This window comes from Sebastes umbrosus, chromosome 7 (assembly GCF_015220745.1).
Source record: "Sebastes umbrosus isolate fSebUmb1 chromosome 7, fSebUmb1.pri, whole genome shotgun sequence".
In the NCBI taxonomy this organism is placed as follows: domain Eukaryota; kingdom Metazoa; phylum Chordata; class Actinopteri; order Perciformes; family Sebastidae; genus Sebastes; species Sebastes umbrosus.
Window position 1 is genome coordinate 5,968,352 of NC_051275.1, and position 15,406 is coordinate 5,983,757.

Consider the following 15,406-nt stretch of genomic DNA (forward strand, 5'->3'; position numbering starts at 1 on the left):
AGCAGTTGGACCCTTTTAAAGGGCTACACGTCGGGTACATTTTGGGAGTAATTGCAAACCTTCAGCATACTTTGGAGAGCTTTAATGCCCTTTTAGCTGCACCACACAGTCTGTGTTTCACCAGCTTAGTCTTAGCCTCAATTAACCTTTAACAACTTCATAATTTATACAGTACTGGTTTAAACTAAACCTCTATAATCGGCCTCTGATGAAATAGAAAAGCAAAACATTCTCAAATATTTATACTTTTATGTCAAAATAGAGCACATTGTACAGCATTAGTGACTGACTTTTTGAAAGATACGCTATCTCCCAGAGAAGAAAGATGCTCCTCTGTGAGGTTCAGATTATTCATATGATATAAATATACACATATTATATCCATATTTCCAAAATAACAGCAAAAAACTCAACATGCAGCTCAGTCATGAAGATACTCACAGATTAAGTCATGGATGCACGCTCGCATGGTCCCTCTTAGTTACAGCTCAACATCAACGATACAAAAAAAAACATTTACATCTGTGAAGGACAATGTTTCAGTTCCATGACTCCATAACACACACACACACATACTGTACATACATACATACATACTCATACAGGCTAGTTGTGTGCTTTAAATGATTATAACTCCGTCTTTGTGCTCTCATTTAGTCCATCTGAAGCTTTTGCCCCCAAGTCATCCTTTAGCCATTTGTTGAAAACAGCAATGGGGTCGATGTTCCAGTGTTTATGGAAAGAGATGGGCACCTGGTGAGCTAAGAAGTCCCTGGCATAGTCCTCTGGGCGTGCCTGAAAGGTAAGATTAAGTACAGTAATTTATTTGGAAGCAGCCACAAGAGACTGCGTACAAGTGCTGCAGAGAGCCAGAGAGTGAAGGCGAGAAAGTGGAAGTTTCTGTTGAAACTGATGCTGCATACTGAGAACTGAGCAACTGGGGTTTTTTTTAGAAGTGCTTTTCAACCAAACACCAGTAACTGAATTATTAAGTTGGAACAATTTGTTGATTTGATTGGCTGATTCTCTGACCTATAACGTGGGTTAAATCGATGTATTGGTTTGTCACGTAACTTTTATAACTTTCAATAACGGTTGCTCGCTGTACTACTGTACGGCACTTGCTCTGACTGAATGTAAAACATTTAACGTATCCGTGGTTTGCAGAAATGTACAATGCCAAAAAAAAATGTCCTGGCAACTGGGCTGGATTAATAATAATATTAATGACAGCTGAATTCCATTAAGCTGCTTCAGCTTCATGGTCTTGGGTATTGTGCATGCTGGCTCAATGCCACACTATCATGGCTCACTGGGACACTTGAATAGAAGAGCCATCATCAACGTGATGAGTAACACCTGTCCTTTTCCTACTACTACAAGTCCAAATGTCTGCTGTGATCTTTTCTGAAAGCTCAGATACATCAGGCTTCACAATATGAAAAGGTTAACAAATACCCATTCACATCCATCATTCAAGGTAATCAAACCCATATTGAATTGATATAGTGCTGTAATGTCATTGCACATTGTGTTCTTAACCTTCACAAAACCAATTCTGTCACCATCTTGGCTTGTCTGATGATGTGAATAGCAGAAAGTTACACCCATGGGGATCTTTTCCATCTTTACCATCGATCCCGTGTGACGTGAATGTGACATAATGCTGCATTTAACATCATGACAGCGGGATGGGGAGAACAGGAAAACCTTGCAGACATTTTTTCTTCTGTTTGCCAAATGGGAGATATCATGGCTGTCACAAATTCCCAATATCTCTGACTCAGAATTACACATGCTGTAAAGGGGTCTAAGATATGACTTAAACACGGCATGAGCAGAAGTCTAATCAGCTGGATAAACTGAAAACATCTGTGAGGGTGTGCAGGGCCCCCGAGTATCAGATATGGCCCATTGTGTTGTCGACTACCAATAAGATAGAGGTCTCTATCTGTCTCTAGATGATGAGTCTGTAAAACCTGTGATGAAATCTGACTTTTTCTGCAGTTTATTCATTTAAAGGCACCATCACTGAAAAATTTCCCCTTTAAAGCGGCAGTAGGCAGAATGTTTTTGTCATCATTGGGCAAAAATTCCATAATAATCTTTCAGCATATTGTAATTCAATCGTTCTGAGAGAAAACTAGACTTCTGCACCTCCTCATGTATCTAGCCCGTGACGGGAGACTTTGGCCAATCACAGGTCATTTCAGAGAGAGAGCGTTCCTATTGGCTGTTCAGTCAACGGAGGCAGCTGTCAATCGCTCACAAAATCTGATCAAACGGTCAAACTAGGCAGCGCTGATCAAATATGAATCAATATTCTGTTACTGCAATGCCTAATTCTCACCTCAAATGTTTTCAGAAACATCTTGTAGTGCACTGTTTAGCTGTAAAATGAGAACGTTTGCTCCAGCTGGTGGGCGGTGCTTGGTATTTCCTCAACTGATCTCAGCATGGCTGCCTACCAAACTTTCTAATTTTACAGCTAAACAGTACATTACAAGATGTTTTTTGAAAACATTTGAGGTGAGAAATATAGGCATTACAGTAACAGGATATTGATTCAGGTCGCAGGTTCAAACCCGACTTGGGGCCCTTCTGTGTGGAGTTTGCATGTTCTCCCCGTGTCAGCGTGGGTTTTCTCCGGGTTCTCCGGTTTCCTCCAACAGTCCAAAGACATGCAGGTTAATTGTTGACTCTAAATTGCCCGTAGGTTTGAATGTGAGCGTGAATGGTTGTCTGTCTCTATGTGTCAGCCCTGTGATAGTCTAGCGACCTGTCCAGGACGTACCCCGCCTTTGCCAAATGTCAGCTGGGATCGGCTCCAGCCCTCCCGCGACCCCGAATAGAATTAGCGTGGAAATAGATAATGGTTGGATGCATGGAATATTGATTCATATTTGATCAGCGCTGCCTAGTTTGACCGTTTGATTGGAGTTCGCGAGTGATTGACAGCTGCTCAGAGACAGCAAGGCTCCAGCTCGGCTCTGATTGGTTGTTTTCCTCCGGTCTGTGAAATCTTACAGACGCCATTAGGAGCATCGGAGGACACCAGAGGACACAGAGGCACATGACTTTTTTCAGATTACCTGTCTCATACACTACTGTCAGGATATGGCGATCATTTTTTAATCATATTTGCTCCATTTCTACCCACTGCCGCTTTAAGAGAACAGAACACTGAAGAGTTTTCAAATGATGATTTCTCACAGAGCCAAAAAAAACTATGATTGGTATTTTCTCTCTCAAAAAATACAAATCAATCTCACTACCGTAGCTACAAACACAGACAGACAGAGACACAAAGACTCTATTGTAAGAGTGTGAATACAACCTGGTGGAAGAGCGGACTGTGTGTGACAGGAAGTCCGAGGGCATTGAGGCACATTCCCAGCACCATGTCATCCGGGGCGTCATTGCTGTAGCACTTGCAGCCGCTCTTAAGAAGCTGGACCACAGCCTCCCTGCTGAACACCATGCTGCAGCCACACACAAAGAGACGGACATCAGGAATTTTTTTAAGAGACACATAACACGTCCGATTAAGCTGCGGCGTAAAAAGGATCAGTTTAGATGCAAATGTTAGGAAATGACCGGAAAATAATAAGTATGTCTTTCAGCTGTCATCTTAAGGTTCAGCGTGCTTATTTTATTCAGCCGGTGAGAGGGCGACGGAGTTGTGAGTGAAACTGAAAATCAAGCTGAGAAGGGAGACGCTGTGAATCGGCTGTGCACAACAACGATGTGACATCTCTTTGAAAAGAGACGCAATTACACATGAAAAAACAAATCTCGGGCTGCCAAAAAAATCGCTCATTGCCACTCAAAACAGTTATTAGAAGATATCACTTTTGAGAAATCTGGCAGATGCGGTGCTGTAAAGTGTCACAGCGACTGAAGTGTCCCTAAATAGAGTTTCTCACACAGCTCACTCACAGCTCAAGATTTATCTGTTGTGCAGCTTTCCCACAGCACTGACAGCTGACATATCTTTTCTGCTTATTGCCCACTTTTTCTTGTGTGTAATAAGAAAATATGGATCTTTTGGAATTGTTGTTTTTGTGCTGTATGCTTTTTTTTTTGCAGTATCCAACTGTGTGTGCGATGTAGTGTGAGTATTAAGCATCGACTCCCTGTCTGGTCTTATCAACTGATGACCGTCTGTTTACTGTATTTTGCGGTGATTTATTCCACGTTTTTATTGAGTATCTTTTACGTTAATGCAGCCCGCAAACCACAGCTTCCCTTAGGGGAGCAACACATGTTTAAAACCGAAATGAAATGCTTTATCTGTAAATTACAGATTACAGGTTTTCCATTACACATTTTACAGTCCCTCTGCTGCGTCTGTATCTTTCATCGTTATTCCCCGAGCGTCTGAGCTGTGAAACTCACCCTCCACCTCCCGTGATGTAGCTGTAGCCGCCTTGGCTCAGGCCGTAGCCGTACCTCTCCCCGAGACACACTGGTTCAGAGGGCTCGTAACAGCTCAGCATGACTTGCAGTCTGGAGAGGCTACAGGAAGCACGGATCAAACTCATCACACACTCATCATCATCGTTACACACACACATGCCTGCGCGTACACGCATGTGAAAACTGTCCGTTTAGAAGCTGAAATAACTGCTCTCCCTCCGGCACTATTACACATCCAGGGGCTTCCACATGAAGAGGCAACCTGACAGATATAAAGTGAAGCCAGCTGGACTTGAATTTATGTGCTGAGCTTTTTTAGATGTTTCGACAGGATGGTAATATCTCTGGAACTCATTTTCCCCTCAAAATGACTTCATTCCGAGCGTCTCTCTCTTTCACTGTGCAAACCTTTTCATGGCTGTGAGACGGAATCTGTTCAAAAATTTATGAAGAAATGTCACTCAAACTTTGAGAAAAATGAAAGCATGGCATTTAAAGAATGACAGACACTGTGTCCCAGATGAAACAAGGGGAGAAACACTATGTTAGAAAAAAATACATCTCCAGATGATGAAAGCATACCTGATGAGCGTGTCGTCGTCCACAACAAGGAGCCACTTGGTGTCTGGGACAGAGCTGCTTAGGAATCTCTGAAGGATTGCAAAAGTTTTCCCGCAGTGGCCTGCAAACAGAGACGTGCTATCAATAACACCGGCCTGTACGACTTAATCGCATATTGACTGTGTGCTGTATTTGTTTTACAAAGATAAATGACCCCCTTGTGGTAAGAAAAACACACTAGGCATAAGCAGGTATTTACATGCACATACACGCCTGCATACACAGGACAATGGCTCCGCCACAAAAAGACATAAAGTAGTCATAAATTATGCTAATGCTAAAGGATTTCAAAGGTGTCAGGCTAAGGCCCAGACACACCAACCTGACATCAAAGAACTAGTGGCGATGAAGGCGAACTGTTCGCCGCCTCATGTCGCCTTTTTTCTTGCCTGACAAGTTGCACTTGAAAACTGCAAAAACTACAGCCGACGGCCAGTTGGCACGTACGTTCTGAGATGTAAGAACTCTCCACACCAGCAGGCGGTGGTAGTCTGTATTCGTCATTCAAAAAGGGAAACCGGAACGCCGAGGACTGCGGATATATAAGCCGTTGTTATGATACGTACATGAAACAATGCGGCGTCTGCCGACCGTTTTCACGCCACTCTCACTCACCACTTAGCTTCATTCCAGACGGCCATGTTGCTGTGAAAATATCCGTGTGTTGGAGTGATCAAATGAGATGAAGATGAAAAATGAGAAGAGCCTTCTGTGTTTGCCCTCTTGATTTTACTTGTTTGTTTGTTTGTTTGCTTTCCTCACGTCCGTTTCTCTTCTGAACAACCAATCAGAGTGATTTCTCTCATTGATGGGCTCCACCGCTGATTTAACGTGCTGAATCAGCCGAAAAACCTCCGACGTAGGCAGACTAAAGCCGACGGTGGGGGACACATCGCAAAAACTAGGCCGACAGACGCTCAGTTACGGCCCCAAAATGGCCGACCATCGTTGTCGGGGCTTTTAAAGAGAACGGCGCTAAAACGGAGCGTTTCAGGCAGAGGGTGAATACAGGTGTATTCAGACAGACACGACGAGAAAAATAATGTGTTTTTTGAACATTAAAGCATGTAAACATGTTCTAATGGAAACTCAAAATACAAGTATGACCCTGAAAATGAGCATGATATGTCCTCTTTAAACAATAAGAAAACTATTGCAACAAAGAATTTGTTAATTTGACTTTAATTCTCTCTCTGAGTGGGACTATACTGTGCCCGAACCTAACAAGGATGCAGTACATTTGCAACGTTCGCTTCTATTGCAGCATTAACTTGACAGTTGAATGCATCACAAGTGTGAACAAGTAGCGGTTCTGCATTCTGCTCAAGGACACCTCAAAAGCACACTTGACTGTGGGCGGACACCTCAGCCACTGCGGCGATCAAACAAGTGTCAAACATTCAAGGGGCAAAAAATGACTTTGCCGCCTTTTCAAAATTCGTATTGTACAGCATTAAAGAAAATCTCTTCAATTCGAGGACGTGTCCTCTCGAGCTTTGCGAGCAGAGAGAAAGCCGTTGTCTATATTTCTGGCATCTCAAAGAAATAATAAGGTATGTTTGGCATGATGGGCCGGGGAGATCAAACTTTTACCCTGGCATATTTGACATGACTGCCAGATGGAACAAAATGTTCTGCCAACTCCTGAAAACAAAAACAGTCATGTGGTAGCACACAACAAATACAAGGAGGAACCCAAAGAAATATACTCATCAGAATCCAAATATCTGCACACCATCAGGGCTGAGAGCTGAGACACGGAAATCCCTGGTGGCAAGCATCACAAAGAAGACTGAGGCCCTACTGTTTTATTTATAAGGCACCCACGGTATTTTTTTCCTAGTATCTGAATATAGAATAAGTAAGGACACCTTGAACTGCTGACAGGAATAAAATCGCAAAAAATGCACTTTTAGAGGCAGATCTCCAGACAAGCCTGGTAATCTTATTTCTAGTTGGAGGGTGTTAGTGAATGACGTTCAGGGGCATGGAAAGACGCAGTAGATTCCATGTTCGCGTCTCATGCAGTATCTATCATTAAAATGTCGTCGGCACAAAAAAAGAGACCAACCACTTCTACATGTTCTCGAGCATAATACTACACAAAGCTCCTCAGAAGTGTCTCCTCCAGTATCACCGGCTCTTTGTTCTCCCAATAGAGGTGAGCACTTGACCATGAATAGTTGAGTATTTACTTGTTAAAGTTTTCCTATGCCCCTTACACAGTCTTGCATCACCCTCCCCCTTACTTTCTCTATCTTGACTATCAACACTTTTTAACCTCAGACTGTTGAGTTTATTTTTCCACTTTCAAAATGTATATACTGTAAGGCTTTTGTGTTTTCACCACACTTCATATTTCTTAGTGAATACAGATGGCAGCATGATTACCCACACAGTTTTAAAAAGGGGTCAACACTTGTTTCTTGGGGCAACCAAGTGAATATACAGTATCTTATGGTTAAAATAGGCTTTTGGTCAGTTTTCCTATCTATATATCTATAGTATCTATCTATATATCTATAGTATCTGTCTGTCTTTCTATCTGTAATATCTATAGTAACTATCGTTTGTATCTATAGTATCTATCGTATCTATCTATCATATCTATGGTATGTATCTATGGTATCTATAGCATCCACAGTATCTATGGTATCTATCTATCTATAATATCTACAGTATCTATCTATCATATCTATTGTATCTATCTATAGTATCTATGGTATCTATCTATCATATCTATGGTATCTATGGTATCTATCTATAGTATCTACAGTATCTATCGTATCTATCTATCTATAATATCTATAGTATCTATCTATCATATCTATCTATAATGTCTATGGTATCTATCTATAGTATCTATGGTATCTATCTATCTATGGTATGTATCTATGGTATCTATCATATCTATAGTATCTACAGTATCTATCGCATCTATCTATAATATCTATCATATCTATCTATAGTATCTATCTATCTATCGTATCTATCATATTTATATTATCTATCTATCTATAGTATCTATCTACAGTATTCATTATATTTATAGTATCCATCTATCTATCCATCGTATTTATAATATCTTTCTATCTATAGTATCTATAGTATCTATCTATTCATCGTATCTATAGTATCTATCTATCTATCTATCTATCTATCTATATATCCACCGTATTTATAATATCTATCTATCTATAGTATCTATAGTATCTATCTATCTATAGTATCTATCTATCTATCTATCTATCTATCTATCTATCTATCTATCTATCTATGTAGCCACAGTTCATGGCTACTTTATTAGCATGATGATTTCTTCTCCCACATCTTGTGAGCAACAGTTTTGTTCTGCTTTTATTTAAAGAAAAACAGTAAAATTGCTTAAAAAAAATGGATGAGCTAACTTTGAGCTAAACTCTGAACACTCTCTTCAAAACATACGGAAACAGGCCTACTGTATTGCACGAGCATACATTAGTGGTATAGTCAAAGCACGGGCGAGTCAATGGAATCAATGAAGTCAGTGGAAGGTGAAAAAATAAAGAGTGATGGTGGTGACTACAGATTCCTCACATATTGATGCCTGTTGACTGTTGATGAACTCCTAGCAGCATTCATTAGCATAAAGCTGGAGGTCTTGGAAAAGGAACAGAGCGAGGTCAAAAAGAAAGATGTTATTTCTGTCTTGACTTTAGCTCAATTTCAATCCGATAACTGATTCGGTATCATGTGGGTATTTGGCAACGAGGGAGAGATAAACTGCTTATTTTTCATTTGACCTCAAGCATATATAATTTCCGTGCATGCTTATCTGATTAACGCAGCGGCCAGTGGCTTTATTCTATATCCCTATGTGACTGACTCCATTGCATATTTGTTTTTAAAGATACAGTGTAATACTAACTATATTTTCTGTTGTCATGGTGTTTAATCGAGGGTCAATCACCCAGACTCAAACCACTGAAAATAAACTATCTACTGTCTGTGTTTCAGAACAGAAATGGCATTATGGGTGCTCTGTTTGACTGACAATATACATAGTTACTGAGCTGAGAGTAGCCTCAGTATCTGGCTGCTTACCAAACTACAGAAAATCCCCCTGCCTTGATGATGGACTGTGGATTGCTGCCAAACTTCCAAGACTCGATTGTTGTCTCCCGAAAGTAGAAATACTGGCATGCAGTGGAAGGCAAAATTAAAGGCAAGGAGACATTTTCTCCAAGATGATCTATGAGAAAGACTCATCCAACACTGGCTTCAATAAATGCGAACATCATTTATCGGTTGAGAGGAGCACAGCCGTGGCTTCTTCTGGTGTAAGACATCAAACTCGTAAAGTAAGTCACACCAACTCTCGGCACCCTGGGTTAGGTAACGTGTCGAGTTATGCAAATGAGCAAGGTTTGAGAAGAAAGACAACTTCCACTTGATTTTTTTTTTTTCCCCGGCATAACCAGCTGCCAGCCTGCCAGCGTGGTGGTATGCAAACTGTGAATGGGAGCACACATCATCTCTTGCCTTTTACCACAGTATCTGTCGCATGGAGGGAGAATATCACGACAAACATCATTTAAATATCTGGAATATTAATGTTGCTCTGCTTAGCGGAAATTCACCTTGTAAAATGTGAGGATTTGATGTTTTTTCCTATCTATATATCATATCCTAGTAAACTTAAAGGTGACATATCATGAAAAGCTCACTTTTTCAGTGCACACACTGTACATTTTAATTATCTGGAGTGACTACCAACCCACAAACTGTGAAATAAGACAACCCAGTCAGTTTTTTCTGCGGACTGTCTAGATCAGAAAATATGTGATTCAACAAGTGGTAAATGGACTTGCATTTATACAACGCTTTTCTAGTCTTACACTCAAAGCACTTTAAACTACAAGTCAATATTCACACACACACACACACACTGGTGCCAACTTGCTCATCAGGATCTAATCTAAATGCTCATTCACACACACACACACAAACACACACACACACACACACACACACACACACACACAGATGGCACAGCCTTCCGGACCAATTTGCTTTGCTTCCGAAGGCTCCCTAAAGATACTTCGACACGCGGACTAGAGGAGCCGAGGATCGAACCGCCGATCTTCCAATTACTGATCCATTCAGATTTGGCTCCCCCTTCCTTTGTCACGTGCAGGCTCATTAGAATGTACCGCCCACAGCTTGAGAACTACCTGAGCAAAGGTGCGCCAGATTTTTCTCGCAAGCTAATCGGAGCAGACTGCGCTTTTTTCGGGAAGGAGGCTTAAAGGGACAGGTGCTAACACAGACGGAGGGTGAACGCAGGTATATTCAGACAGACAGTATGAGAAAAAGAATGGGTTTTTTGAACTGTGTCAAATCATAAAATAATCATGATTAATGAAACATGCTATGTTGAAATACCGGCTTCTCCAACAACAACGCTACAGCCGGTAGGCTACGTTCTCCTTTGAAATTTCCATTCCGGTCCGGAACATCTGTTTTTGTTTTGGCCGGTGTGATCCCGTCCACTGCCCATTTCGACACCCCGTTGCCACATATGAAACAAATTGGCACGCAAACACAGCCTTCTGCAGCCATTGAAGCAAACAAATATACTGGATCAACAGAGATAACGTTAATGTTAGATTCTACCCGACCTGAAAAGCCTCGGCACATCTCTCTGTGGTCCGTGTGCAGCTGGGTTATCAGGGCAGCAAGTATTTGAGACACACAGCTGGTGATGTGATTCCAACTACTGCTGCTGGCCATAGGCTAACGCCATGATGCTAACAAATGCTAACTGCTATCAGCCACACCGGAGGAGCGGACGGGCCACGGCTCCAGTGTTTTGAATTTGGACAGCTGTTACCCATTTTAAAATGCCAGCTGTCAGTGCTACATATTGCTCCTGTAAAGCATGAAAACATGTTCCTTTTCTGACATCTCATAGATCAAATGATTAATTGATTAGGTTTCGAAAATAATCAGCAGATTTATCAATAATGAAAATGATCGTTACTTGCAGCCTTAATGTAATGCAATCTACTTTAACAGCTCTGCAATACACCTTGTGAAGGCTACAGTATAATGTGTCCTTTTTTGTCGTCTTTTCTCTGTCACAGTTGCATGTATGACCAGTTTTTAGGTTTCAGATAGTGGTGTTGTACTGGACTCAATTCAGGATGATTGGATTAAATTCAGTGGTGCTTCTCATATTCTTTGCCTGTCATGTGTGTAAATGCAGGTGGACTGAGTGCAATCTAGTACAACACCACCATGAAACTAGAAAGTCAATATAATACACACCAATCAATGAGAGAAATGGAATAGCTAAACAAAAAAGCAGCCAGAGTTTAAACCATGGGGCTCTATCAGGTGCAAATTCAACAAGTCTTTTAAAACCCCTGCACAGTATGCACATTCTTCCACCTACAGTTAACCCTACGCAGTCATTCACTGTATGGTACTATCAGGTAGCGACATGTTTAATCATTTCTCAAGGTTTTAATGTTCCTAAAATGAGTAGAATAATTACACATTAGTGACGCATTATAAGCTGGAGAGAGGCACTGTGGTGGCCTAAGGGATTGTACTGTCACCTTTCTTTTTACTCTCCACATATCAGACCTCCTACTTCACACTAGGCATGCCATCTATACTGGTTGTTATGAAGATGTAAACTACACACACATTTGCATTTGCTGGTGGCATTTCACTACCAGATACGGGGGGGAAATAACAAGCAGCGGGCTGGACAAAAGACAGATTGTCTTGCTCTTCACAGACCAACAAATATCCTCCATCACTGTTGATTCCTGCCGCTGTCATGTGCTTAGCTGACAGGGATAACATCATTCTAAATGGGACATCAAGGTGTGACGTAAAGGTTTGAAATCAGTCTGAAATCGGATTTGAGCGGCTGGTGGGTGAGATGCATCTTCAGAGATCTGATCAAAATTTCTTATATCAGATTATCCTTGTAGATATTTCCCATGAACATTTGATTTAAAAAAAACTTCAATGTGATGACTCCAGCGAGGATACAGTACTGTAGTACGCACGAAATCTAAGAGCATTTACAACTGGTGCAAGAACTGTGTAGTTGAGAGTCAGGAAGGCAAAGGAGCTGGTAGTGGATTTGTTAGAGAGCAAGAAGCCGCTGAGACCTGTCACTATCCACAACGAGGAGGTGGAGATGAGGCGGCCCTCAAGTACGGGGATTGCATATCAACAACAAACCGGACAGATAACAGAGTAGCTTTACACAGAAAGGTTGACTTTTATTCTCGACGAGGCTCAGCTCGGCAGCAGACTGGTCGGCGTGTTCCAGCGAGTAGTTTATATCCTTCGTTGCATCAATGCAAAGAGGTCCTTGTTAAAGGGCTGCGCTGCCTGGAGACAGTGACTGAAGGGAGGCTGGAGGCTAAACCAGACTCTTTCCAACAACAACCCTCCCCCAACCCCCTCCTACAGCGGGCTGAAAGTGGCTGCAGCCGATGCATCATCCCATTAAGGTGCAACATGAGAGGTCTTTTGAGCCAACAGCCATCAGACTGTAAAATAATCTACGCCCAAATGGCCTCTGGCTGAGGCAACCTGGAGGGTGCAGAAGCAGAGAGCTACCGCTGTCTTTACTGTGGATCGCTTTGAGCAGTCCGACGCTCCGTGTACATGTTCTCCTACTCGTTTCTGATTATCATACATTATGCATCTCTAGCATCCAGCATCTCAGACCAGCTGGGGAATGTGTTTTCCTCCTCTGTACCAGGATCTCCCTGTCAGCCATACCTGGTGCACCTACTTGGGCTAATTGTGACCAGGTGCAGCCTCTTAATGCAGAGGAGCAGTGGGCGTTAACCTCTGACCTCTTGATTTTCTCCTTGGTTTAAACTTACCATTGAGTAAATTGAGTAGAAACGTTTTCCATACTGTACGATACATGTTCTGTATCATCTGTACATAAGACCATTACTATAGGACCATTACGTCTGCACCATTACATGAAATCAAAATATTGAAGACCTTGTGCGTGAATTTCAAGCGTTTTGGCACGGAGCCTTCTTCAGAGCGTTTTCTTCTTTTTCCAAAACGCTCATGTATGTCTATTGTGATGTGAGCCAAGTGAGACAAGTGAAATGTTTAGTATTTTGTCCCCTTTGATTTTGAAATGTGGGATGTGCTACCCTATCACATTTATATGCTTATACGACTTTGGGTCTGGCACTCCACTGTGAATGTCATTTTTGAAGCGCAACCTCCTTTACCAAAGTATATATATTATTATCAGGGCTGTCAATCGATTAAAATATTAATCACAAATGAATTGCACATTTTGTATCTGTTCAAAATTAACCTAAAAGGGAGATCTGTCAAGTATTTAATACTCTTATCAACATGGGAGTGGGCAAATATGCTGCTTTATGCAAATGTATGTATATATTTATTATTGGAAATCAACTGATAACACAAAACAATGACAAATTTTGTCCAGAAACCCTCACAGGTACTGCATTTAGCATGATAATATGCTCAAATCATAACATGGCAAACTGTAGCCCAACAGGCAACAACAGCTGTCAGTGTGTCAGTGTGCTGACTTGACTATGACTTGCCCCAAACTGCATGTGATTATCATAAAGTGGGCATGTCTGTAAAGGGGAGACTCGTGGGTACCCATAGAACCCATTTTCCTTCACATATCTTGAGGTCAGAGGTCAAGGGACCCCTTTGAATATGACCATGCCAGTTTTTCCTCGCCAAAATTTTGCATAAGTTTGGAGCGTTATTTAACCTCCTTCGCGACAAGCTAGTATGACATGATACCAATGGATTCCTTAGGTTTTCTAGTTTCATGTGACATCATTATCTTCACTCTTGAAGTGGCGTTAAAAACGATTTATTAACGCGTTAACTTTGACAGCCCTAATGAGAACATGTGGGATCTTGTCTAGCACTTAAAATGAGCTTCTGTGGATTTGAAACAATAGTTTCAGGACCATTTTGGGAAAGACTTTCATTGGCTGAGAAGATAACTACCACTCTCATGTGTCCCTTGAATATAAAAATACATCCAGGAGCTGATTACTCTAACTTATATACAGTAGAGACTGGAAACAGGGGGAAACAGCTAGCCCATCTCACTGCCACCAAACGAGCCTAGAAACGTGTTTCAAAAATGACAAAACTATTCCTTTAAACAACGCTTGGCCCCGCTATAGCAACGTTTCTAAAGAGGGACACGACAGTCAGTCTGGCAAAGTTCAAAAGGTTGAAGTGTGTCGTGTCTAAAAATATACAAGTGATGAAGTAAACTAATGATTATCACCAGCTCTTAAACAAACAAATAAGTGGAGCAAAACATTTCACCAAATACTGACGGTTCCCCTGCAGTCTGTGGAAATCAGCAGGGGATGTTGGCCGAGCGTCTGGTGACTAAATGTGCAGTTTATAGCTCTCAGTCAGAGAGAAGCTCCTCACATTCAGTCAGGAGCAAACAGAAGGCAAAGACCCATTTATCACCTCAGTATTAGTCTGAGAAACAATATAAAAGAAAGCATGCCGTAGATTTTAAAGATCTTAGCTCCATGAACTAAAACATAATTGACTAAAAGCTCAACTAAAATGTCCACTTTAGTTAGACATTTCATTTTTCATGTAGCTCTGGATACGCAGCCGACCCTGCACCTTGTGGCCTGTATCTGTTGTTGCGACTGAAGGAGTTATATAGCGTATAAAAGGAGCACTTACCTCTCTCAGTATTTGGAATTCCTAAATTAATGGTTGGTATTAAAGGATCAGCGTGGTCACTGTAGTACTCCAGAAAGAAGGCATCCTTTTCCCAGGTCTTCTTTATCACTGGAACTATAGAAAAGAGGAGACAAATCAATAGTGTTCACAACAAGAAGACCTCTGGCTATGTGCACTTAGACTTACCTGAGATAATGATTATTTCATATTCATTGCAACACAGTTTATCCGATGTTTCTGTCTGTTTTTTGGTAAAATATTCTATTAAAGACGATTGGAGAGGTTTCTAAAGAAATAAATCATCAGACACAAGAGGGGAAAATGGATTGGAAATAAAAGAGGAAAACAAGATTAAATGTTATGCTTCTTTAATCCTCCCACCTTGTTGAATGTTCAAGATAACTAAGATAGAATATCAGATACAGTGTGGAGTGTACAAACCTTTTTGTCATTTGAGGAATTTCAGTTTAAATATATTTTGAGTACTTGCCACTTAATGCTCCATTAGTTTTATTGATGGCTATTCCAAACAAAACAATAGCGCTCACTTCAGTTTCAGTTTTTTTTGGAAGTTTTCCTGTAGATTTGATTGGGACCTGACTGATGAGATCTGGAG

At 41.2% G+C, this 15,406-nt stretch overlaps 1 protein-coding gene across 1 annotated transcript in view; it reads right to left on the reverse strand.

The window, feature by feature from the left end:
* Positions 1–227: 227 nt before the first annotated feature.
* b3glcta (beta 3-glucosyltransferase a) overlaps positions 228–15,406 on the reverse strand; it is an 84,730-nt gene continuing 69,551 nt past the window's right edge. Inside the window, exons 11-15 of the mRNA XM_037776046.1 lie at positions 14,791–14,904; positions 5,002–5,101; positions 4,399–4,518; positions 3,338–3,482; positions 228–795 (exon numbers count right to left, since the gene is read on the reverse strand). Coding sequence (XP_037631974.1) covers positions 628–795; positions 3,338–3,482; positions 4,399–4,518; positions 5,002–5,101; positions 14,791–14,904 — 647 coding nt within the window. The 3' untranslated portion in view covers positions 228–627. The remainder of the gene's footprint in view (positions 796–3,337; positions 3,483–4,398; positions 4,519–5,001; positions 5,102–14,790; positions 14,905–15,406) is intronic.